The sequence below is a fragment of the Triticum urartu genome, chromosome 6 (assembly GCF_003073215.2).
Source record: "Triticum urartu cultivar G1812 chromosome 6, Tu2.1, whole genome shotgun sequence".
In the NCBI taxonomy this organism is placed as follows: Eukaryota; Viridiplantae; Streptophyta; class Magnoliopsida; order Poales; family Poaceae; genus Triticum; species Triticum urartu.
Genome location: NC_053027.1, coordinates 545,913,839 through 545,939,105, shown reverse-complemented (window position 1 = coordinate 545,939,105; position 25,267 = coordinate 545,913,839). Strand labels below are relative to the sequence as shown.

At 47.3% G+C, this 25,267-nt stretch overlaps 2 protein-coding genes across 2 annotated transcripts; one reads left to right on the top strand and one right to left on the bottom strand.

Annotated features, from left to right (window-relative positions):
• Positions 1 to 6,953: 6,953 nt before the first annotated feature.
• LOC125512817 lies at positions 6,954 to 8,610 on the top strand. The gene is made up of 3 exons (XM_048677896.1): positions 6,954 to 7,049; positions 7,913 to 8,011; positions 8,112 to 8,610. The coding sequence occupies exons 2-3, from the start codon at positions 7,918 to 7,920 to the stop codon at positions 8,249 to 8,251; spliced, it is 234 nt and encodes a 77-aa protein (XP_048533853.1). The 5' UTR covers positions 6,954 to 7,049; positions 7,913 to 7,917; the 3' UTR covers positions 8,252 to 8,610.
• A 1,773-nt stretch (positions 8,611 to 10,383) lies between these two features.
• Positions 10,384 to 24,143, bottom strand: LOC125515128 (cysteine-rich receptor-like protein kinase 25). Its single transcript, XM_048680558.1, has 15 exons — positions 23,902 to 24,143; positions 23,431 to 23,677; positions 23,068 to 23,323; positions 22,711 to 22,933; positions 22,482 to 22,605; positions 21,871 to 22,086; positions 19,564 to 19,680; positions 18,890 to 19,333; positions 18,695 to 18,756; positions 18,533 to 18,595; positions 17,980 to 18,396; positions 17,733 to 17,867; positions 17,487 to 17,647; positions 11,682 to 11,750; positions 10,384 to 10,554 (listed from the first exon to the last, which is right to left on the bottom strand). Exons 2-11 carry the CDS (start codon positions 23,551 to 23,553, stop codon positions 18,390 to 18,392), a joined length of 1,635 nt encoding a protein of 544 aa, XP_048536515.1. The 5' UTR covers positions 23,554 to 23,677; positions 23,902 to 24,143; the 3' UTR covers positions 10,384 to 10,554; positions 11,682 to 11,750; positions 17,487 to 17,647; positions 17,733 to 17,867; positions 17,980 to 18,389.
• Positions 24,144 to 25,267: the final 1,124 nt, after the last annotated feature.

Genomic DNA, 25,267 nt, shown 5'->3' with positions numbered 1-25,267 from the left:
CGGTCCGGCGACGTCCGGCTCGGTCTCGGTACGTTCCAGACCTCGCACGAGGCCGCACGCGCCTACGACGCGGCGGCGTGGCGCCTGGACAGGCCGTGCCAGCAGATGAACTTCCAGGATGGCCACACGCGCCAGCAAGCGCAGGACGTCGCCCCTCTGCCTCGTCTTATCACGGACCAGGACCGTGCGGAGCACGCTCGGCGGCAGCTCCGCCTCCTCGTCGCCGAGGAGGACGAGCGGGCCATGGCGGTGTGGCGCTGGCGCCACCCGGAGGACGTCGCCAACGAGGAAGCCTTCTGGGCAAGGCGCTGCGAGGAGCAGACGGCAAAGCACTGCTCGGAGCGGTTGGACAGGCGTCGGCGGAAGGTCCTGGCGTTATCACAGTGCGAAATCGTTCAAAATAGTGGGCAGACGATCTTTTCGTCTGATGATGACCGTTGGAAGGACATGTGGCTCGATACCTCGGACCAGACCAGCGAGGATGGCGATGATGATGATAATGATGACGACTGGAAGTAGGATGTAGTTGCACTATGTTGTTGCACTATCTAGTAGTTTTTTTATGTCGTTGTATCGTAGTTTTTTAATCTATCTATGCTATGGAACTATGCAAAATATCTATATATCATTTTTACATATAAACTTTATTTATCATTTTTATTTAAAAAATATACGCAATGTTTAGCGCGCACTGCATTTTAACGCGGCAGCTGGAGCTACGTGCGCGCGCTCAATTTTAGCGCGGCTGCTGAAGCCAACGCTACCGGCCGCGCCAAACCAGACAAAGAACGCACGGCAAATGAGTTTTTATCGCGCGGCGCGTTGCACTTCTGTTGGAGATGCTGTAATGCCTGGTAAACCGAGTGGATGGCATTGATCTCGGCAAAGACCTGATGAACGTGAAGTTACTTGCTTTTGCCGAGAGTACCCTTTTGGTTCTCGGCAACAAATCTACCGAGTATCCTGATGGACGGTTCTCGGTAAAATCCTGTTTGGCCGAGAGGTGTACGCCGAATACACTTTACCAAGAAATTAACTCGGCAAAGGGGTTGCCGAGTTTATTTTTCTTTCCTTTTTGGCCCTTCACTGGGCAAAGCAGCAAATTCCTTCCAGTAGTGTGGGGCGCTGCTTGGCCCTTTTCTCTTGAAAAGGAAACCACTGGCCGGGCTCTAACCAGCTCACCTCACTGCCATGCATTTACTAATTTTCACCTAGCGGTCTAGTAGAAAAAACAAGGTGTAGTATACGTACATGTGTGGCGTGTTTTATGTCTGTACGTACACGCCCGTCCGTTTGGCAGCATGCACGTACATACAGCCAGCCGGGACGCGAAAAGGGCGAAGTGACAAGCGCGGAGTAAAATGGAGGTCGTCCGCACGCGTCGGTCCACTCAAGCCATGCATGCATGCAGCCGCAGGGACGGATGTACGTGCCGAGGCCGTTCCGTTCCGTTCCGTTCACGAGTACAAATAACCAGGGCACCCTGGCATGGAGGAGGAGGAGAGAGCTGTGGTACAAGAACATACCCCACCCCCAGTGAAGAATTAGAAGAAGAATAGCACGTCGGCCGATCGCGGTCCGTCCAAGAAGAAGAAGCTAGGCATCACGCCAGGCCAGCTGGTACCTTCAAGTCTAGAGTATACAGTATTTACTTTCTTATTATAAGTTTTCCTAATAAATCGCCGTCATCTGGCTTTGGTTTTTTATTTGATTTATTTATTATCTATTATATGCTGACTAGCTAGGTATGTTGTCACACGCCACAAATAATTGTCTACCCAGCGAGCATGAGGATGAGGACAGCCAGCCTCCTCCTTGCCACCGGCGACGTCCTCGCCGTCATATGGGCCGCCGTCGCCCCCACACCCGGGTGGAAATCCTGCGACGATGGCCCCAAGATCGACGAGCTCGCAAAGTGGGCGCTGGCAGAGATGAAGCAAGGCCTCCACCAGCTAAAAGCAAGATCCTTCCTATTCGGTGCGATGGCCTTGGCCTTACTCCCCTGCAGTTGGCTCTTGGATGCCAGCTGGCTAGCTTCCCTTGCACTTACCTTGGGATGCCTCTGTCTGGTAGGCGGTTGAAGCTCGTTGACTTCCAAGACCTGCTTGACAAGTTACTTAAGAAGATTGCTGGTTGGAAGGCTAGGTGGATCTCCTCCACTGGAAGAATGGTACTCGTGAGGTTTGTACTTTCGGCAATGCCAATTTTCATGCTTCTGGTTGTTCATCAACCGAAATGGGTCATCAAGCAAATCGATAAGTTACGTCGTGCTTTTTTATGGTCAGGCTCTGATGCTGTCTGCAGTGGCAAGTGCCTTGTCCGCTGGACCCAGGTGTGCTCACCCATCTCTCTAGGCGGGCTTGGCATCCATGACCTTCAAGCTTAGGGGCGGGCGCTTAAAGTACGCTGGCTTTGGAAAAGCGTCACAGACCCAGATAAACCATGGCAAGGTCTGCAGCTCCCTGTTGACAAGCACGTTAAGGCTCTTTTCATTGCTTGTACCTCCATCAAAATTGGTAGTGGTATTAAGATATCCTTTTGGCATGATCACTGGCTCAACGGTGAGATTCCAGCTGTTTCGTTTCCTAACCTTTTCAATCATAGCAAGAACAGAAGAATATCATTGGCTGAAGGACTCACCAATAGAAAATGGGTCACTCTTCTCAAGCGCAACCCGGGCACCGAGGTGTTGCACGAATACATTGACTTCTGACACAGATCCAGTGTGGTCACTTTGTCCAACCTGAAGGATGAGTTCATTTGGAAATGGTCAGCAGATGGAAGATATAATACTAAGTCAGCTTACCTATGTCAATTCTGGGGCAAGATTGATTCTCCTCTTCCTGAGATCATTTGGCATATCAAGGTTCCACCAAGAATAAGATTCTTCAGTTGGCTCTTTGTACAGGGCAAATGTTTGACTGCGGACAACCTTGCGAAGCAAGGTTGGCCTCACAACCCGATCTGTCAATTATGCCACTTAGGGTGGGAAGATGGTCTGCACCTTGTATCTAGCTGCCCTTTCACGGCTGGAATCTGGGGCTATTGTCTGGCGATATATAATTTTCCATTCAACCTCTTACCTATTGCTCATACTGGCTCTATATTGGACTGGTGGTTAAAGGCTTTGGATGGTACAGGCAGGAAAAATGTGTTGGGGAACGTTGCAGAAAACAAAAATTTTCCTATGGTTTCACCAAGATCCATCTATGAGTTCATCTAGCAACGAGTGATCAGATTGCATCTACATACCTTTGTAGATCACGCGCGGAAGCGTTCAAAGAACAGGGATGAGGAAGTCGTACTCGACGTGATCCAAATCACCGGAGATCCTAGCGCCAAACGGACGGCACCTCCGTGTTCAACACACGTACGGTCAGCGTGACGTCTCCTCCTTCTTGATCCAGCAAGGGGGGAGGAGAGGTTGATGAAGATCCAGCAGCACGATGGCGTGGTGGTGGATGCAGGGGGTCACCGCAGCAGGGCTTCGCCGTTCTACTGCGAGAGGGAGAGGTGTAGCAGGGGAGAGGGAGGCGCCAAGACTCAAGGGTGCGGCTGCCCCTCCCTCCCCCCACTTTATATAGGCTCCCCTAGGGGGGGGCGGCCCTAGGAGATGGGATCTCCTAGGGAGGGCGGCGACCAAGGGTGGAGTGGCCCCCAAGGCAAGTGGGGCGGCCCCCCACCCTAGGGTTTCCAACCCTAGGCGCAGGGGGTGGGCCAAGGGGGGCTGGGCTGGTTCCCCTTCCCACTTCAGCCCATGGGGCCCTCCGGGATGGGTGGCCCCACCAGGTGGACCCCCGGGACCCTTCCGGTGGTCCCGGTACAATACCGGTGACCCCCCAAACTCTCCCGATGGCCGAAACTGCACTTCCTATATATAATTCTTCACCTCCGGAACTCCTCGTGACGTCCGGGATCTCATCCGGGACTCCGAACAACTTTCGGGTTACTGCATATTCATATCTCTACAACCCTAGCGTCACCGAACCTTAAGTGTGTAGACCCTACGGGTTCGGGAGACATGTAGACATGACCGAAATGGCTCTCCGGTCAATAACCAACAGCGGGATCTGGATACCCATGTTGGCTCCCACATACTCCTCGATGATCTCATTGGATGAACCACGATGTCGAGGATTCAAGCAACCCCGTATACAATTCCCTTTGTCAATCGGTACGTTACTTGCCCGAGATTCGATCGTCGGTATCTCAATACCTCGTTCAATCTCGTTACCGGCAAGTCACTTTACTCGTATCGTAATGCATGATCCCGTGACCAGACACTTGGTCACTTTGAGCTCATTATGATGATGCATTACCGAGTGGGCCCAGAGATACCTCTCCGTTATACGGAGTGACAAATCCCAGTCTTGATCCGTGTCAACCCAACAGACACTTTCGGAGATACCCGTAGTATACCTTTATAGTCACCCAGTTACGTTGTGACGTTTGGTACACCCAAAGCACTCCTACGGCATCCAGGAGTTACACGATCTCATGGTCTAAGGAAAAGATACTTGACATTGGAAAAACTCTAGCAAACGAACTATACGATCTTGTGCTATGTTTAGGATTGGGTCTTGTCCATCACATCATTCTCCTAATGATGTGATCTCGTTATCAATGACATCCAATGTCCATAGTCAGAAAACCATGACTATCTGTTGATCAATGAGCTAGTCAACTAGAGGCTTACTAGGGACATGTTGGTGTCTACGTATTCACACATGTATTACGATTTCCGGATAATACAATTATAGCATGAATAAAAGACAATTAATCATGAACAAGGAAATATAATAATAATCCTTTTATTATTGCCTCTAGGGCATATTTCCAACAAAATGACCTATCATCGCTTATAATGGCGGTGTCCTGACAGGTTTGGAAAGAAAGAAATAACCGCATATTCAACAACAAGGCAAACCACTTCCTGAAGGTCGCTGAGAACATTATCAATGAGCTGAATTCTTGGAGAATCGCTGGATTCAAAGGAGCAAAATGGACAGGCACGAGATAATTTCTTTCTTTCTTTCTTTTTCTAGTGTACATTTGTATAGCTTTTTCTTCCCCTTTCTGGCTGTCAGCCGTCCTGAATCTTGACCTGTATTTCTTGGGGTGTCTCATCCTATCTTAAATGAATGAAATCAGCACAATGCTGTTTTTCGTCAAAAAAAAAAGCAAGGCCTCCAGTTGAGCAGCATGCTCCGTTGCGAGGAGCAAGGCCAAGGCGGTCGACCACACCGGCGGACGTGTACGAGGAGGCGGCGACCAAAGTGCGTAAGCTCCTCTACTTCGGCAAAGCCCCGTGGTATGTAGCGGCCGGGTTGGCAGGACTAGTTAGCCGGTGTTTCCCATGTGGATGGAGTATCAAGCGTGTTTGCCTTTTGTTTCGCACCACTAATAAGATGTTGCAAGAAAAGCAGTAATGGTACACGCACGGGGTCATTACGGGGGTTTACGTCGTGGATCCATCTGGTAGTTTGTGGTTGTCCATTTGAGAAAATTGGCCCATATCCTCCGTAATGCTCCTGTAAAGACCCGTGAGTCTAGCATTTTTGCAAGAAAAGTCACCCTGCCACCGCCGAGTTCGCCCTTCCTCGGTGCTATCGTGGAAACCTGCTGGATCCGTCGCCACCTTCCTCTCCCGCTCCCCCTCATCTCACTGCTGCCGGAGGAGTATGCCGGCAAAGCCCGTGCAGGCTCCTTTTTCTAGAAACACCTACAACTTTATTGATCATAACAATTATAGATACACTGATTGTACCTAAAATCCAAGAAAATACAAATTAACTCCTATGACTAAGAATTACAATGAAATCTCTTGTAAACATCTTCTTCGTTGTAGCAATCTCTACTTGAAGAAATACTCCAAAGACTTCGGTAAAGAGGTTGCAATTGAAATAGAGCAACGATATTGTCATTCTTTCACCTGCACAAACATTACTCCCCCCTTCCATCTATATAGGGCCTAATACGTTTTTCGAGGCTAACTTTGACCAAATGTTAGGGCAATAATATATGACATGCAATTTACACAAAGCACATTGTCAAATTCGTATGTGAAAGGAGTTTTCAATGATATAATTTTCACATTATGCATGTCATGTATTATTAATCTTGTCAATAGTCAAAGGATGTCTTAAAAAACGCATTAGGCCCTATATAGATGGAAGGAGGGAGTACCAATAATGGTTTTTGAAAGCACCTTGCCCATCCAAAGAGATGGGAAGCCTTAATCGATGAATGTATTTGGGTCGGGTATGACCCCCTAGAAGTGCAGGTTGTCAAATCACTATATCTTCATCATGGTGTCGATGAAAATGATCTCACCTCCACAAATAATTAGACCAGTAAAAAAAGGCTTGACACAACAATATAAACTCATTGGATCTGAATAACTGGATCTGCGAGGTCAGAAAACTCTCTGACTTCAAGGCACCGCCAAAAGAATGAGATGAATTTATTCTCACAAAACTATTATTACCATGGTGTCGATGAAAATTGATTTCATCTCCACAAATAATCAGACCAGCAAAAAAAGGCTTGACACAACAACATAAACTCATCAGATCTTAATACCGGATCTATGAGGACAGAGAACTCTCTAACTTCATGGCACCGCCAAAAGAACGAAAGGAATATATTCTCACAAAACTGTGATGATGACTAGACGATGGTATAGAACATAGAAGTCTTGAAGATCCGAGGTCCCCCCACCTCTCGCATGCGTTCCTCCTTCGTTTATGCACGCTAGAGAATCATTACATTAGTTTTTTTTATACAAGAGAATCGTTACATTAAATGTACAGAGAGAGAGAGAGAGTTGGGTCAGTTGGTCAGCAACGCGAAATGAGGCCCGACCCGGCCCGTGGAGTAAACGCGGCCCAGAGGAGAAGCGGTCAAGGGGTCGCGGAGCCTTTATGATTTCTCCGCCCACTCTCTCGCTCGCCTTCGCTCCCTCTCTCTCTCTCTCCCTCCCCCACAAACGCGTGCGTCTCCTCCCTCTCCCCGGCGGCGGCGGCGGGCGAACACCGATCGATCGCGAGGTAATCTCACCACCGACCCCTCTCCCCATCTTCCCCATTTCTGTACGTGCGAACCTGGGTCTCCGCCGCCGACCGCGTACGTGTGCGCGCGCGCGTTCGAGCGAGGTTTGCCGCCGTTTTCATTTCCCACGGTTAATCTAGGGTACGGGGATTGCCGAGGATACCGCGGGATCCGTAGCATGCGCCGTGAAGGGCGCTTCCGCGCGCGTCGATCGGATCCAACCGCGCTCTCCACGGTCCGTGATTGGTGGCGCCGGGTTTGGCTCCTCGATGATCGTCGTCGTTTGTCTCGTCGGGGAGGATTTGATTTTGGGAAATCAAGGCCGCGGTCTCAGGATGGTCGGTGGATACGTAGTGATTTGTTACCATGATTCGTATCCTTCGGTTCGTTGCCGACGGGATGGATGGGTGGGTCGTCATTTTTACCCGGTGGATCTGTGGTGGCTTTTCATATAAAAATGTCTCATCTTGATCTCTGCACATGTGCATGCATACCTTTTGAGTTCCCCTTCAACCTGATCATTGATACGGTACTAGTTGTGATTAGCATGGTCAAAAGGGCGCATAAATCATCTCTTGGTGGTTCATGTGTACCCTTGCACATAATGCACCCCATATGCACGCCCCTTTCCCTTCCATGACGCGCCATCTTCCATTGTCACATGGCGGATTGCGTTCGTTCATGACTATGCCATGCGAATTAAGAAAACAGCCGCCTATGTGGATCGAGAAATCAGCCGACTGTGTTAGTGGGGCTGCTCGCTTTCTGTCATGCCATGCATTTGAATTTTGATACATGTGAGTAGTTCTGTATACCTGTCCATTACATTTGACGATCTGCATCATGTTTCATCATTGTGCAGCAGCAATGTCGGGCAAGTACATTATCGGTTCGCTGGTTGGATCCCTTGGCATTGCATATGTCTGCGACGCCATCGTTTCCGACAAGAAGATCTTTGGAGGTGAGTACCATGCTGTTACATAACATGCCTGTAGGATGCCTGCGCCCCTAACCCCTCGGAAGAATATGCATCTGACGCTGCTTGTTCCATTCGGATCCAGGCACTGTGTGCAAGACGGCGACAGACAAGGAGTGGTTTCAGGCCACGGACGCCAAGTTCCAGGCCTGGCCCCGTGTCGCCGGGCCGCCGGTCGTCATGAACCCCATCAGCCGCCAGAACTTCATCGTCAAGGACCCCTGAATGTGCTGCGGCGCAAGCTCGACCAGCGTTTTGCTTCCACCATGCAGCCAAAGTTTCTTTTCTAGGGTTTTGAAGTTCCTAATAAAAGGGACTTTAAAGTCAGGGTATACTATTTTTTTCTCGAATTTCAGTTTCCGTGAGCAACTTTGGGGGGCTTTACCGCTCGCTCACTTGCCTTTCGATGAACTATGTTCCTCGGTGAAATTTCCCACGAGGCAGTAAAATAACTGCATTGTAGTTTCTGCATTGTATTTCATGTGCTGTGTTTCTTCCTGATGATGCTGCACGTTTATGCTGTGATGATACCCAGCCTACTGTTTTTGTCTGGTAGTGCACCATAATTATTTTTGCTTGATTTATGCTGCCTTTGCACCCTGCCTGTGCTGCTGTTACTGCACAATTGCAAACTTTTATTGACAAGAATACATCAGCTGCTGTTTAGATTGCATATCGTTTTGTGTTATCTTGCTGAAAACGCTGGACTCAGCTGGAGTTTTGCGATATATCAGTGCCCACTGAAGCCAAACTATGGCCTAACACTAGTGCAAGCCTTTGCACCTGTGGGCTTGTATGCAGAGAGGATGTTTTTCCTTTTTGGACAGAACTGTGCGATCAACTTCAATTAATTTGCGTTTTGAACAATGTAACACAATGGCCACGAGCCATTCACATGAACCTGATGTTCTTGATCCGCTGAAATGGTTTACATGCCAATTGTAGTTAACATCAGCGTCTTTGACACAACAGATTTCTGTAAAATTAGGAGCATAGTACATGCATGGAGGAGATTAAAATGATGGTAACATGAACATAAGACTTCTGAATGTGTTTGCTTCCGGATGGGGCACATCGAAGGGGCCACGCATGATGGCAAAAGGACAAGCTAAAAAACCGTGAAATTGGATGACTACTCCCATGTTCCATGTCAATGTCAACAAATTTGGTGATGTGGCTCCTTACATTCATGGAGGGGAAGATAGAGCAGGGATTGGATGGTGATAGAAAACGAAAGCTTCCGCTAGAAAAAAGAGGAATTAGAATCACAAATGAACCACAAAACTTTTTTAGTCGTCGCAAGTTCTCGGGGAATAAAAGATATCCCCGCATCTTGATACAGGCACTGAACATATGGCCTATGGCTACCGGAATGCTAATGTAAATTTTTTTTTCGAAAAGGGGAGGCTCCCCGGCCTCTGCATCAGAACGATGCTGGAATGCTAATGTAATTGACTGGATCCGTTGCTTTTTCCTAGGTCATATGCCGAGCCAAATCTCCGCGTGCAAATCTTTGCTTGGCTGCTCTTTCAGAAAATACTCAACTCCAAAGCAGCGAAATGTGACAGGAACTGTTCAGATTGGATAATGCAAAATTGCAAATGCGCTCAGCTAGGCACTCCCAGATAGACGGTCAAACAGAGAGAGTGAATATGCTTTACTCATCGTGCCGACCCAAGTGGGCTCTCAGTGGTTGCACTTAGCAGAGTTTTCGTACAATATGTACAACCTGTCACTCGGCCGGCTAACAAAACCCCATCTCAGATCCCAACATGGCAGGCACTACACCACGTCACTTGGGATTTCAAGGTGTTGATTCATGTAAAGTTCCTTATCTGTCATGATACATGACACGCTATGCACAAGAAAGCACAACAAATGACCTGCCCGTATGCAAAATAAGGGGGCGTTTCATTCGTTTGGTTAAGGATAGTCAATTTCATTCGTTTGGTTGGGAGGATAATGGTGGTTGGGGATAATCAGTTTTATGTTTGGTTTGGAAGGATGACAAGTGGATGGGTTGTTCAGTACCTCTCAGGTGAGAATACGCTGTACAAAAGACAAAAAAGAAAGAACTGAGCATGTGTGTGAGGACCTTGCATGGTGTCACGTTAGTTTGTTTTCTTTGCGTAGAAGTAGTAGGGCCGAGTCGTGCTTCTTTTACGGCGGGGCAGTAGCTGCATGTGTGGCCTTGATCCATAGGATGGCGGGATGGCATGTTCAGAGAGGGCATGGTGATCGGATCGCACGTCTGTTACGCAAGGAAATTGATCGGGCTGGGTTGAGATGAGCACCGCTCCGGACCTCACATCAAATTAATTCAGTAGAAAATTCATAAATTATCTGTACTGCGCTTGGATTTGTGGAGAACAAAAATGACTTGACATTTCAACTGTACGTAGTTGGTACTATTACACTGCAGGCAGATAGTTAGGTGGCGTTTGGTTTGCTGTCCCTATTGCTGACGCGATAGTGCTTCCAGGTCCATGTCCAGGACTTCTATCCCTTCATCATGTGCGATGATAACCCTACACGGAAAATACATTATAGGTTGAAATTTTCTCAAAAGGTAGAGTTAAGTCCGAAATGCCAAAAAACAAACTCAATACAATAGAGCTGAAGGAAATGATGCCTTGATTCTTCACTATACGTAGTTTAGTGAAGACCGTTTAATATCTCTACGATTCTAAGATACCACCATTTACAGTACCTCTAATATATAAGTTATCTTCATTTCAAGCAAAACTTCACCAAAGGATGGAGTTACAAGTCGGAAACTGCCTGCCAAAAACTAACAAAAAGTAACAGAGCTTAAGAGAGGCCAGCTACTGATGCTTTTATCCTACACTTTAGTATACCAATGACCGTTTTATAACCCCACGCTTGTAAAATACACTAGTATGTACTCCTTCCGTTCCTAAATATTTGTCTTTTTAGAGATTTCAAATGGACTACTACATACAGATGTATATAGATATATTTTAGAGTATAGATTCACTCATTTTGCTCCGTATGTATTCACTTGTTGAAATCTCTAGAAAGACAAATATTTAGAAACGGAGGGAATATATATAAGCCACGTTTCAGTGTGCCTGAAATAAAAAAAAACTCAACTACTTTCTATAAAAACATCCATGTTGCAGTTCAATTGCTACATTTCAAAGAGAACTTCACTAGAAGGACATATAGAGTTAGATGTTGGAAAGGGTCAAAAGTAATACACCCTTTGCCTCATATTAATTGACGCTCAAACGGATGTATCTAGCACCCCCGAAGGAGGGAGTACAAGACAATAGAGCTTGAGAAATGGTTAATTGCTAATGCTTTCTTTTTGCGGGGAAACTGTTAATGCTTTGATTGACCCTCAAATATTTCTTGTTTATTTAAGACTTTTTAATTATTCCACATTTCTAGGATGTGGGTACTTCTGCTCAGTTTGCACACGGGCAGTAAGAAACTAAAAATTGAACGTCTTTCCATAGAAAATCTTTGGCTCCAAAGATATATTTTTAAAAATGAACTTTGAACCATTTATAGGCCAATATTATGCGATCCATCGGTTCAAAAAAATAGATATTATGCAATCCACTAAGGTGTCCCTTCATTCGCACATCTGAATATGGTATAAAAGTGACCAAAAAGATGCATTATATACCTTCTTGAGCCTACAAATGCAAAATCCAAATTCTCACTGTCATGTGTCCATTGAAAAGTCTTCAGAAGCCTGTAAACATACAGTCCACAGTCAGTTGTGAAAATGATTTTTGTTGCGAGGGTGTCAAATGAATTCGTGTAGCCCCATGGAGCCACCCAACCGAAAGAATCAGATCGACGCATCCTAAATTGTTGGCGCCTCCATCATCTAGTCTGCCTCCGGTCCTGTCGATGCCGCCGGCCTGGTGGAGCTTAGAGCATCTCGAACAAATTCTTACATCGCACAAAACCGCTGATAGATGCAAATTGTTTTATTCAAAATGATATAAAATTGTGCACCATTGCAGTACTTGGGTGCTCGAGCAAAACTAAGGCAAAACATGCGCAACCCCAACTGCCGAGTGGAACCATCCCGCCATGTGCCCGTCGCCTGCCAAATCCTATGGACACCTCCTCGGACACCGACGCCGCCAACACCGCTCCAACACACCTCACCATGGCCGTCTCCGTGGTGATGTAAATTTTACATCATCGGTTAGAGTTGAATTTTTTTTTTGGTGAAGTAAATTTTACATCATCTATTGAAGTTGAAGGGTTTTTATGATGTAAAACCATATTTTTATGATGTAAATTTTACTCGAAGCACAATTTGATGATGTATTTTATATCGTCTATTGAAGATGCTCAGCGTACATGGAGGCCGGCACCACCGCATGCATGCTCGTGCTGCAGCTCTAGGAGACCTGTAGTTGGCCGGCGTCGACCGCAGGTTCCCTTGCTGCTCCACCGTATGTATTGGTCGCTCGGAGAAGCCATGGCCACTGGCTCCACCGCGTGCGTCTGCTCCACTGTTTCATTTTTCTTTTGTTTTTTTCCTTTTGTTTTTTTTCCTGGAGGGCCCCACCTATAAAAACAAAGATAGTATCTAACTTTTCTTTTTCCCATGGTCCCCACACGTAAGGGAGAGAGTGTCCTACCCAAATGGCAGCCTAACTTAACGAGGGGGATGCACCCGTAGGTCAAATATATCGTCTTTGACCGCGTCCGCGTCAGCATCCAATCGGGGCAAACCAGCCAAGGACATTTTTTGACGCGTATGAGATAGTTGAGGGGGTAAGGAAGCGAACAAAACATCAAAGGGTTATGTGAACGACTAAGTTTTTTTTTTTAAAGGAGGACGACCCCCTGCCTCTGCATCTGGAAGATGCATATGGCCATTTTATTAAATATTGACACAAAACCTTACAGAGTCATACAACAATAAGTCTAAAGCCACCAACTAAGCAACACATGTCGCTATCCCTATCCAGTTGATGTAGTGGCGCTGAAAGTCTCGGCCTAATACCAAACAGATCTCACAGTCAAACCTAACATCTAAGACTTGAGGTCCCAATCAGGACGCCTGCCGGGTATGAGCACCCACCAGTCCGGCGTGCCCCTCAACCAGGACGTCTGCGAGGCCGCCGCGGCCACCTGCCACCAATCCATCTTCAAAGTTGTACTGCTGCATCGACCTTGCCCGGTCTATCTACCGCCGACACCACCACGACGCCAGGCAGCGTCACCCTCCTGCGCGAGTCCATCTCCGCTCATCAGGCGCTGAGTCTCCATTGCGCCACGCCGCCGAGATCCGCCGTCATCAATGGACCAGATGAATCACCGCTCCTCCTCTTGTCCCCTCCAACCAGCACTTGTTCCAAAACGATGCCCCCATGAGGGAGAACGATACCGAAGGCATCGTCATTGTCCGTTCCGGTAGACCCAGATCTAGGGTTTCCCCTGGAACTTCCCGATCAGGTGGATGTGACCAGCAACGACGATGCCTCCAGAAGGGAACGACGTCTGAGACGCTGCCATCGTCCGCCAAGACCGCAGTCAGGCGCGATTTTCACCAGAAGCCACGTCTTCCCGACCTCGCAGCTGGCTGGAACCGAGCGAAACCTCGTCACGAAGACGTATGTCGTCGTCGGTAGTCCGGCAGAGATCCGGCATCTCCTCACCGGTCCCTCCACGCGCCGCCGGTCGGCGGAAGGCCTCCTCGCGACAGATCCAAACGGGGCATTGGATCCGCAGTGACCGCCATCACCATCACGACCAGGACAGCCCACCCCGCCGGATGGGCTGCCACCCATTCAGGGCCGCCGCCGCCGCGATGGTGCTCCGGCCCCCGCCGCACAGCCCGGAGTCGCCGTCCCAGCCGCTGCTGTTGGATCGCACGAGAGGAGCCGCCCCCGCCGCCTCAGATGGGATCCGCCGCATCCACCCGCCCAGATACGACCAAGTTTCTTGAAGGTTCTAAAATAGATTTTTCCTATTAGAAATATCTGGCTAAGTATAACCTTTTAACATATCATATTTTTTTTGAAACAGGCTTTCACCCCGCTTTATAAATAAAGCCCCAACCACACAAAGTACACGGCTGAATGATACAAGATGATGAGGTGACCCTTTTACAAAGCAGATTCCGGTATAAACGGGAAACGCAGACCGCTAGAGACTACGTGACTGAAAAATATCATAGGAAGACCTGAGAACACTGCCACACAACACCCTAGAACACCTAAGCTCCACGACAACACCCTCAGGAGGGAGAACGGCACCAGGCGTCGCCGCTGTCGAGTCCAACGGTCAAGGGTTTGCACCCGAAACTCAGGCATGGAGAAGAGCACCACGAAGATGTCTTCGAGAAGATAACGGATCCCATGAGCGTCGCCATTGTCGGTGACAAGGCGCAGAGCTTTCGCTCAGTAGCTCCCCCATGCCACCATGAGTTCTTCAAGAGAGGCGTAGCGGGTCCAGATCCCCAGCTCCGGATCGCGTAGCCACTGCGGAAGACAAATGGCCTGCCCAAGCCACCCATCACTATACCTCATGCCGCCCACATGACCAAGAGGTATAGCCACCACCACCGCCATGGTGCCTTTCGGAGGGCCAACCAAGAGGACTACCTTCCAGGGCCACCGCCTCGGCTTCCAAGCCACGAGAGATCGCCCATCGCCTGCTTCACAGTGCACAAATTACGGGAGGATAAGCCCGGCATCAGCCACCGAGCCAGTGTCAGCGCCACCATCGTCGGGGCGCCCACGCCTGCAGTCCCACACCAATCCCGATGAACCGGGGGCATGACTCAGTGGCTTCCGACGGCCATCGTTAAGAAACCAGCTCAGACGACGCCAAGGCCGTGGCTTGAAGCACCGATCCAACCGCCGGCACTACCCAGGACCTCTACCGACGCTATAATGTGAGGAAGCCTCGCCAACTGGGCCGCAGCACCCACCTTGACATAGCCAAAGGCAACCAAACCACGCGAAGGAATCAAAGAACTCTAGGCAGGAGGACCAGGTCAAACTCCTGCCTGGCGGCTTGTCCACACCGTCGGCCTATTGCCAGCAGACGCATCCAGTGCAGGCGGTCATTGGCCCAACCATGGGGGCGACACATGGCGGCCGGCAAGTCCGGCCACCTACGAGCCAGCCGGCAACCCGCCCCACCTCGGCTCCGCGCACATGGTCCCGTCATCGCCGACCACGCCCAGGCCACCGCCGGCTGACCACAACCCTGCCTCCACGCTCGCAGGGAGAACCCACGGTACAACCACCGGCTGTCGGACCGAGCCCTAGCCCATCGGCGCAACCGCAAGCTGCGACGGGGCCAGCCAGGCCGACGCCAACCCGTGCTCGCCACCCATGGCTCCCCCGATCGACGGAAGCTCGGATCCGCCGGGGCGACCGTGCCGCTCATTGCACCAACTCCAAAGGAGTGACGCCCGCAGAGCATGTCTGCCCCCACACCACCCAGCATCCCGCGCCGCCATGGCCCGCGCCTCCCGCTACCAGACGACTGGAGACGCCCCTGGTCCAGATCTGAATCAAGAAACCGACCACCGCCGTCCCGCGCAAGCACGCACCACCTGCCCCTGCTGCGCACGTGTCCGCATAGCCACCACAGCAAGGACGCCTGCACGCCTCGCCGCAGCCGCCGCACCCCACGCCAAGCGCTGCGCCCCTGTTGACCACCGCGTCTCGCACCACGGGCCGCCAGACAAGGAGGAAGGAGAGCCCCGCCGCCGCCGACGCGGACCAGGCTTTGCCCGCCCGCGCCCTCCAGCGGCGGCGAGGGGAAGGTGAGGTGGGAGGTGGGCTAGGGCTTCGCCTAGCCGCTCGCGGGAGCAGTTGAGACCAAGCGGTGTTTTCAATGTGTTCATTCCATATCATATTTTTTGGTGTGTTCATTCCATATTCTTAATATGTAGACACTTTCTATATTCATATCTTGACACTATCGACACCAACTTTTGGCACTGGAAGAAAATATGGTATGTAATACTGTTTGGCAATATCCATATGTACCCGCCTGACTTCCATGCATGGAGCATTTTTTCCCCAAAAGAAGGATAACCATTTATTTTTGCGAATACACATCTCCTTGCGCATCGTTGAACACCATAATTCTAGTTCGCTTTTACGTGGGGAATTAGTTTATCATAGTCTTTACATTTTAGATGAGAAATCATAAAAGTAACTGGCATATAATGCATATATTCTTGTTTGATCCTGCTCGCCCCTCACCACCCCCCCCCCCCCCCCCCCCCCCGCGGGGGCGACAGGTGAACCCCCTGATCCCGCTCTCCTCTAGCCCCCTCCCCGATGTTCTCCCCTCCCACTGCCGCTGGCATGGTCCGCTAGGCCCTGCCCGCGCGGTGCTGGTGGCGGTTGGCCGAGCTTTGCCCGCGCGCGTGTATGGGGGTGCAGGGGCTTCCTGATGGCGGTGGTGCTGCTCAGCCAGCGGCAGTGTGGCTTGGCGGTATGTATCCCATGATATGGTGGCGCGGCCCTTGGTCGTGGGGCGGCGTGGTGGTGCCTAGACATGGGCCCTTTTGTGCTCCATCTGGGTTGGGGTGGGCCGGTGGGTCACCGGGAAGCAGCGCTGCTCCCTAATGGTGGTGGTGAGGAGGCGAGGGAGGATTTGTCGGCCGACGAGCTGCAGCGCGGCGGCAGGGGCTGTCTGGACCATTTTGGTTCCGGTCGGGCCAATAGGGGTCTAGTAGGTCCTTGTCGTCGGCTCCGCGTCGGCGATGGAGGATGTCCCTCCCATCGGCTGTGTTGCGGATGCCCCCGAGCCCATTGTCTCCCTCTTCCGTCCTCCAGGTCTCGTGTCGGTGGCCTCAGTGAGACGCCGAAGTTGGTCCGGTGACCATGGTGGCACAGGCTGGTTGGCGGTAGGTTCGGTGGTACACTACAGATCGTCCGGGGTGGTGGTGGGTGGTTGGGTCGGGAGAATTCCCTGGCAGCTTATCCATCGACGGGCCTTCTTGAAGGGCGTCGGGTATACCCATCCCCCATTGCCTCCGCGTACCAGGCAAACCCTAGCCCCTAGGATATGTACGGGCGTCGTCATCTCATTCCATTCCGTCTTGAAGTTGTTGCTCCGTACGATGCTTCAGAGTGCAAGGAGTGTGGTGGAACTTCTCCGGAGGGTGTATGGGATGGTTGCAATATAAAGCGGGGAGAAACCCTTTATGATCAAGCACACAAGAAACCTGGTATTAATCGAGACAGTGTATTGTTCGGACCACACACACATATATTTTACACTCACCTGAGAAATAGGCACACATTTTTGCATGGTTGGATACAGAATTTTAGTGCTAGCGCATTTATGTAGACAGTAGTATATGCAAAAAATCAGCAGTAGTTTTATTAATTTTTCAGTAAATGACATTTTCATTCAAAATGCTACTCCATGGCAAGTACTCCGTCTGTAAAGAAAAGAAATATTGAGCTGATGCAGTAGTAGTATTAATTACCTGTAGTTAGCGGAGTTCCAGAAGCAAACGGTCTTGTCATCCCCCTCTCCTGAGGCTGCTGCAACTAATAGGGGAAGTTCCGGGTGGCAAACGACAAGGCCAATCGACTTGCCACATAAAGAGAGTTCATGAACACACTTCTCTGTCTGCAAATCCCATACCTAATTGAACACGTACAGAAGGTAAAAGAAGTTCAATTAAAACTGCAATCAGGCATGCATGTTGTTGAGCGGAGATATGGCATACCCTTAAAGCACAGTCCTCAGTGATGGTAATAAGATATTGTCGGTGACTATCAGTGTAGAGGTAGTCACACACGTCTCCATAACAGTTCGGGGGCATTATTGTGATGAGAGGCTTGGAAGAATGAACTGACCAGACCTGGAAAGTTTAGTTAATTATAGAGATCAAAATTAAATTCAACTCTATGGCAAGTGCATGCATTAAGTTACCACTGAAAATGAAATGATGTAGAAAGAAACAAGTCATTTACATGGCAAATTCCGTCTTGAGCACCAGCACATGTTGTTGTGTCCTTGGGGTTAAACCTTAACTGAGTGTCAGGTCCACATGCCGAGCCCCCGCTAATTCTCTGACAACATTTCCAGCCCTTATCCCAGTCCCAAAGCCTGATGGGGTCCTCACAATCATCCCACGTTGCTAGCGTTATTAGCAATGGATAGGTTGGGTGAACCGCCAAAGAATGGATATGAGCAGAATAATAAGCTCGGAATTTCTTTATCTCTGTCATTGTAACACACGAGTACACACGGATTTTCCCAAAGTCTTCCCCAGTTACAAACCATTGCTTCCGTGGGATGAACTTTGCCGCATGAACCCAGACATAGTTATCTACTATCTTCTTAACCCAACGTTGTTTCTCATTGGAGTCAAACGACATCACTACTCTCTGTTGATTCATTAAAGATAGAGCCCTTATTAGCTAGGTTTCGTCTCAGACTACTGAAAGGAAAAAATAACAGAATAATGAACTTAACATGAACAGAATAATGAACTTAACATAGAAGGTGTTATATGACAGTTACCTGTGTGACTGTGTCTGGTAGTCCCAAATGGAAACTTGCCTTAAGTTCTCAACTACCAAAATCCTGTAGTACGTAAACAAGGCACAATTAAAGTGTGAAAATATATTTCAATATGACATCATGCATGCTAGTTTTGGTGCCATCGTGAAAGAATCTACTCACCATGGTTCCGTTGGATGTACATCCATCGTAGTGGTTGACTTAAATTCCTCGGTGACTATAATCTGATCGATCGATTACCACCAAACAATAAAACCTAGCTAGGTTAGTGAAACCTCCAATGCTAGTTGTGACGACTAATAATAGATAATGTGGATTGATTTTAATTTGGTGGGTTACTAGAGCAATCTAGCTCACCTTGGGGGTTATTGCCGTTGAACTTTGTGGGCAGACTGCACCCGTCACCATCGCCACATGCATCTGGCACCCCAGCTCCTCAACTCGCTGCGGTAAATCCACCTCTTCCATCATATCATCCCAGCTAATGGATGTCATGAAATTGTCGAGCGCAGACTTGCTCTCAGACGTAATCATCAGTATATATATCATCTTTAGCGGTCGCTGCTGTTGCTCCACCAATGTGATGCTGACGTCACAAGTGGACATTGGATGCACAAGTTCATTCTCTTCACACGAGTACATATCCTTGAACTCCGGTATAATGCTAAAGAGAACATACTGATCTGCCTTGCTGGTTAGGCTCAACGGGCAACTGGTTCGCTTGCCGGCCTCGAAGCCAAATTGGAGCTTGAGAGGGTGGATATCCAGGATCTTACTATCCGTAAACCCAAGGTGTATTGTCTGCAAACAACATATGCCAACACGGGTGGCACCATGATGAGCTTTTCAGGAATTATTTGGCAGTTATATCTCTAGTAAAGATATCGTTTTTCACTAATATTGTGATACATGCACGGGTCAAATTAAGTGAGGGGACTACAACAAGTGCATACTTCAAATTAATTTGCCTTACACTACTACTACTACCCATGCGTATGCTTGATTTCTCTACATGTTAGGTGGTAACCAACCTTAGTGCTTGCCTCTTCTATTCTCTTGAGTGCACTAACTCGCTTCGGTAAGAATGGCCGTCCATACAAATTCATCAACTTCATCTCATACTCCAACTTGGCAATGAGAGGCATTTCCTATAACAGAAAACGTGGAAGCGAAGATTCTAGAAATCAGTAGTGGTACATTTGGGTTTATCCTAAGTCAAACTTCTCTAAGTTTGATTATATTTATAGAAAATATATTAACATCTACAACACCCAATAAATACATTATAAGCATATGTTTTATAATGAATCTAACGACAGATTTAGAGAACATACATTAACATCTATAATGCCAAGTAAATACAATATAAGCATATGATTTATGATGAATCTGGATCCAATCTGGTGTTGTAGATTTCAGTTTGTTTTCTGTAATGTTTTCCAAACTTAGGGAGGTTTGAGTTTGGACAAGCACAAAAGTACCAGTATTGTGAAATAAATTTAGTATTCATGCTTTGGTACACCCTCTATGAGCTAAATTCGCAATCAGTTATGCCTAGAAGCAGCCCCTAAAAAAAGCATTGCATGCAAAAAGAGTTGAACAAGATTGAAGTGAAAGTTCAGAATCGGTAGCTATTGATACATGAATCAAGTAATAATCAAATTTTGTTAATTATATTGGTCCAACACTAGTGTGCAAAGCATCCCGTCCAGCCCTATTGTGCGTGACCTGCCTAAATGGGCTTCAGATGTTGCAGTTCGTTGGAGCCCGCCCCGCCAACCGCCCACGATGGCCGCACTTTGCCCTTCACGTGGGGAACAGGCGAGAAATGCTACACTTACCGATGGATTTTTACAGATTGAAGTTATAGACTGAAGTGTGAAGCCTTGATTGGAAATAAGGAGGGGGTGGGACCCGCGCTGGAAATCAAGGGGAGAAAAAGATTGGTGGGGAGTAGTTTGTAGATGCTTTCCGTGTCAGCTTGCCCGTAAGTGTAGAATTATCGGGAACAGGCGCTCACTAGCCCCTGTTCGTGAGCTGGCCCATGTGAGGCGAGCGCTTCACCTTTTCTCCCCTGCTCCGGTCGCTTCAACAGCCACCCTCCCTGATTGCTTGAGCGCCCTCAAGTCATGGACCACTCCCTCCAAAATAGAAAGTCGCGGTTGGTCATTTGATTGGACAACCGTTGATTTAAAAAAAATAGGATTTTCTTAAAAAACAAAAACAATCGTAAATTCAAAAATGCTTTACGGACTTTTATTGTTTTTCACAAACTTAAAAAAAAAGTTCATCGAATTTGAAAAAAAAATCATCAGATTTGAAAAAAGTTTGTCGAGTTCGGAAAAAAACATTTACTGGAAAATTTCATCACATTTAAAAAAGTTCATCGATGAATTTCAAAAAATCTCATCGAATTTGGAAAAAAGTTCATCAAATTTAGAAAAAGTTCATCAAATTTGGAAAATGTTCATTGAATTTGAAAATGTTCACTGAATTTGAAAAAAGTTTGTCGAATTTGACAAAAGAAGAAAAAAGCTACAAGTTAACACGTCAAGGCAGGTGGCTGCTTGGTTGTGACAAGTAACACTGAGCTAGGAGATCGCCTTTTTGAATCGCTGTACACATGTTTTTTTTGCGTCTTTAAACAGAAAAAAGGAACGTGGGCCGGCCGAGCATGGAGAAAGGGGTGTGCGCCCTGTACCGTAAACCCTATAACCGGTCTGTTGTGCACATACGGTTGAATTTGAATAATTTTGATATGTCACATAATCACAACCATGGATTAATCAGCTATCAAGGGCCTGCCACATCCATCCATCTGACGTCGTACAAAAATCAGACACAAGTGATTGTACATGAAGTAATTCCGGGGACTGTGAGAAACTACTCCATTGTGTGCAAGAGTTTACCCTGAACTAGGCGGCGGTGGGACTATGAGATAGAGGCAGATTAGGATCTAACTAGCGATCTAATTTTGATTAGTGATTAGATTAAGTGAAGTATGAAAAATCACTTTAAAGTGAGTGGTGGGGTTGTTCCGAAGCAGCTCTTGTGCTCAGTAAGTCTTAGAGTCACCATCGCTTCTTTCTCCATTTATTCATTCTTCTTTTTTACTAGTCTAAGCAAACATTATTATTTGGCTGTATTAAGAGAAGGTTCACACCACCATATCGTACCTGCACTTAACATTCGTCGAAAACAAAAAGGGAAATATTTTGGTCCGATTTTTGAGCAAAAAAGCAAGGCTATGTCACAAGTTTTAGGGAGAAAACACTAATGGAAACTTAAACTTCACCCACTCCACAAGTATTCAATGAAGTTACTCCAAGTGATCGCACCTGTGTTATAGATGCACTCCTTACGACACCTCTGGCAGACCAGTTTGAAATTTCTTCTTCATCAAAGAGCATGAGGATGACATCCCATGTAGTAGGCCTATTCTTTGGATCATCGTTCATGCATTGTATCCCTATCTCAGCACATAATTTTACTTGTTCGAGCGGTATATGGTGCCCTTGCGTTGTTTCAAGCACGTTCATCCAACTTTCAAGTACCTGCAAATTTGACAAATATATGGAATTTAAGTTTCAATAGTTGTGATTCATTAGTTTAGAGAGGGGTTGGATGTTTCTGATTATTGTGGGATTTTCTAGCCAATTTTACTATTTTTTTGGTTCATATTGTGATTTTAGTGTATAATAGATAGATAGATAGATGTTACATTACCAGAAGATTGATTACTATAAAAACAGCATTCACATCTTCTTCTTTCTGAATATGAATCTTATTTACCTACGCTTATCAATTGTGGCTTGCATTTTTTGCAACAAACCTGTGTTTTGCGCTTGATATGCTCATCGTATTGTTTTTAATCTTTTGTTAACTTCAAATATAAAATAAAAATTTCCATGTATAGAACTCGCTGGGAATAAGAAGAAATGGTAATTACATCCTCAACTTTGTCAGTCCCTTTACACCCCGTCAGCACCTCTAGAAAAATAACACCTAGACCATATATGTCATTTTTTTTTGTTATTACTCCGCTTCCTATGAATTCCGGTGCACAATATCTCCTGCATCATGATTGATGTGATTTCACATGTTAACAAACAAAGGGTACAAAGCTGGTGGTATCAGACAAAAACAATGGACTTCTCGAAAAGAATTAGCTTGCCTACCATGATCCAACTATGTGTTGTGTGATGGTCCGGCTTTGATCTTCACTTAGGCGCCTTGATTGACCAAAGTCCGCAACTTTGGGCATCATATTACCATCTAGTAGTATATTTTGGGGCTTTAGATCCATGTGAATGATATGCTGCTGATGAAGATAATGTACACCTTCGCAAATGCCCTTAATAATCTTATATCGTGTTTCCCACAGAAGTCCAGCAGATGGATCTGTTGGGTGTATACACCAAAGGCATGTGATTCCTCTTATATTTGTTTGGGCAAGAAGGCCAAAAGAAATACTATAAATGTATGTAGGCAAGCCCGTGGAAGTTTATAGAACAAGAGAATGTGCCAGATTGTACCTGTAATATAGTCGGCGAGGCTTCCTTTTGGTAGGAACTCAAAGCAGAGCAATCTCTGCCGTTGTTCTGCCCAGACAGTTACTCCGTTGAATTTGTCCATTACTTGTTGAGTATCGGAACAGTATCCTAGAAACCGTACTGTGTTCTTGTGCTTGACCCCTAAGAGAGAATCAACCTCACTTTGGAAATTCTTCTCATCAATGACAATTGCGCTGTAAAGCTTCTTTACGGCGACCGTCCCATTTCGAAGCTCTCCCTGCATTTCAAGGCTTAAATTGTCAACCTTGATTACGTGTGTAACCTCATGGCCAAATGGCTAGGAGATTTTAAGTCGGCACATGCATTACTAATCATATTAATTACCTTGTAAACTTCTCCAAACCCTCCAGTGCCGATTTGTTGACCTTGAGAGAAATTCTTTGTGATGGCCTTCAAAAGTGGCAGCGACAGGGGGGCTGGATCCACGCTTTCATCATATAGTGCCATCTCTTTGCGTTCAAAAAAAAAAATATAGTGCCATCTCCAGAGCAAGAAGTTCACTGCCGTCAGGATCCATCTCGGATCAAGCTACTTGGAAACCGAGCTAGATCGAAGCTGTGTACTCCTCAACCTGGATAGGTAAGTATGATAGTCCATAAACAGTATATATTTTGTGATGGTAAACAGATGGCAAAAAAGACCAGAACAGTCTGAAAAGAGACAGACATGCATCTTCTCCACCCATTAGCAAGAAGGAAGAAACCCAAACAACAGTCTCCAAACGCTGACTAACAGAAATAGCAAAAAGAACAAATCTAGAGTTGGGAGAGGACGAATCAACAGTTCAACACTAACCTGCAGGAGGCGAGACCCAAGGACAAACTTGCGCTAGGAAAACTCTGGACTGAAGGATTACGGTGTATAGTGCAAACGTAAGGCTATTTCAGCTGAGTGAGGCGCCTTGCAAGTGGTGAGGCGTAGAAAAAAATATGGAGGCTTTTGATTGTTTCCAGCAGGTACACGTGAGCGACATGGATCAAGCCGACAGCTTTTCAACCTCATTGGCTCCGACCGGAAATAACGCCGGCTCGTTGCAACTTTTCACACACACACACATCTATCTCTCATAATATTTTGTCACACACACATAAAGAACTCATGTTTGTTTGAAGAGAGTAGAGACCTCGGATGCTTTTGGTGGAGAGGCAGATGGATGAGCCATTGCATTGGGCCGATCTGGTTTTGGGAAACGAGTAGGCGGCATGGATCAAGCCGACAGCTTTTCAACCTCATTGGCTCCGACCGGAAATAACGCCGGCTCGTTGCAACTTTTCTAATGCCGCCTACTCGTTTCCCAAAACCAGATCGGCCCAATGCAATGGCTCATCCATCTGCCTCTCCACCAAGAGCATCCGAGGTCTCTACTCTCTTCAAACAAACATGAGTTCTTTATGTGTGTGTGTGCATGCATCCAACCCCAAGTGCTACTAAACCTTAGTTGGTCAGAACGAATCAAATATAGTATTACCGTACCTCATAAACAACTGCAACTCTAGAGCAAGATGACAAATTTAACCAGATGGGGCTTCGGGTTTGCTAATCGATGATTCAAACAAGCGTGCCGCACAACCAGATGGGTCTTCGGGCTTCGTGATACCCATGAGCATTTTACGTGACACGCCTTGACATTTTTCTAATATAATGTGGAACCTTTTTTTTTATTTTTCGAAAGCACTCTATATATTGATCAAGAAATACAATCATTTGCAACCCACCACGCCACACCTAGCGGAGCTCCACGCACTAACGGACATCCACTCTACTATTGAAACAGAATTTAGCAACTTCATGAGCCACAAAGTTGGCCTCCCTCTTTTTTTTTGACAGAAAGACTGTAAGGGAACCCCCTACAGTATAATTGGTGCAACAAACCCAAATTGCAAGTACCATGTCTTGAACCTGGGTGGGTGGGAAGGCATCAGCCCCTTCACACCACTAGACTATGCCTTAGTTTGCAAGTTGGCCTCCCTCTTATAATCTTAAGGAAAGTAAATTCCTGCAACAGGTGCATAACCCCGAGCACATCCTTCTTCAAACCCACCATGGCAGACATGTCCAAAAGATCATTAGATAAAAAGATTGTGCACCACTAGACAACCCTTATGTAGTATGGGGCAATTGGATCATTTGCCCCACTTTACATGGGGTCTGATGATTTTCC

Coding starts and splice junctions, on each gene's coding strand:
- LOC125512817 (XM_048677896.1), top strand. CDS start 7,918: ATGTCGGGCAAGTACATTATCGGTTCGCTGGTTGGATCCCTTGGCATT. Junction 8,012..8,111: donor CGACAAGAAGATCTTTGGAG/GTGAGTACCATG, acceptor ATTCGGATCCAG/GCACTGTGTGCAAGACGGCG.
- LOC125515128 (XM_048680558.1), bottom strand. CDS start 23,553: ATGGCACTATATGATGAAAGCGTGGATCCAGCCCCCCTGTCGCTGCCA. Junction 19,334..19,563: donor TAGAAGAGGCAAGCACTAAG/GTTGGTTACCAC, acceptor TGTTGTTTGCAG/ACAATACACCTTGGGTTTAC. Junction 18,757..18,889: donor CAACGGCAATAACCCCCAAG/GTGAGCTAGATT, acceptor TCGATCGATCAG/ATTATAGTCACCGAGGAATT.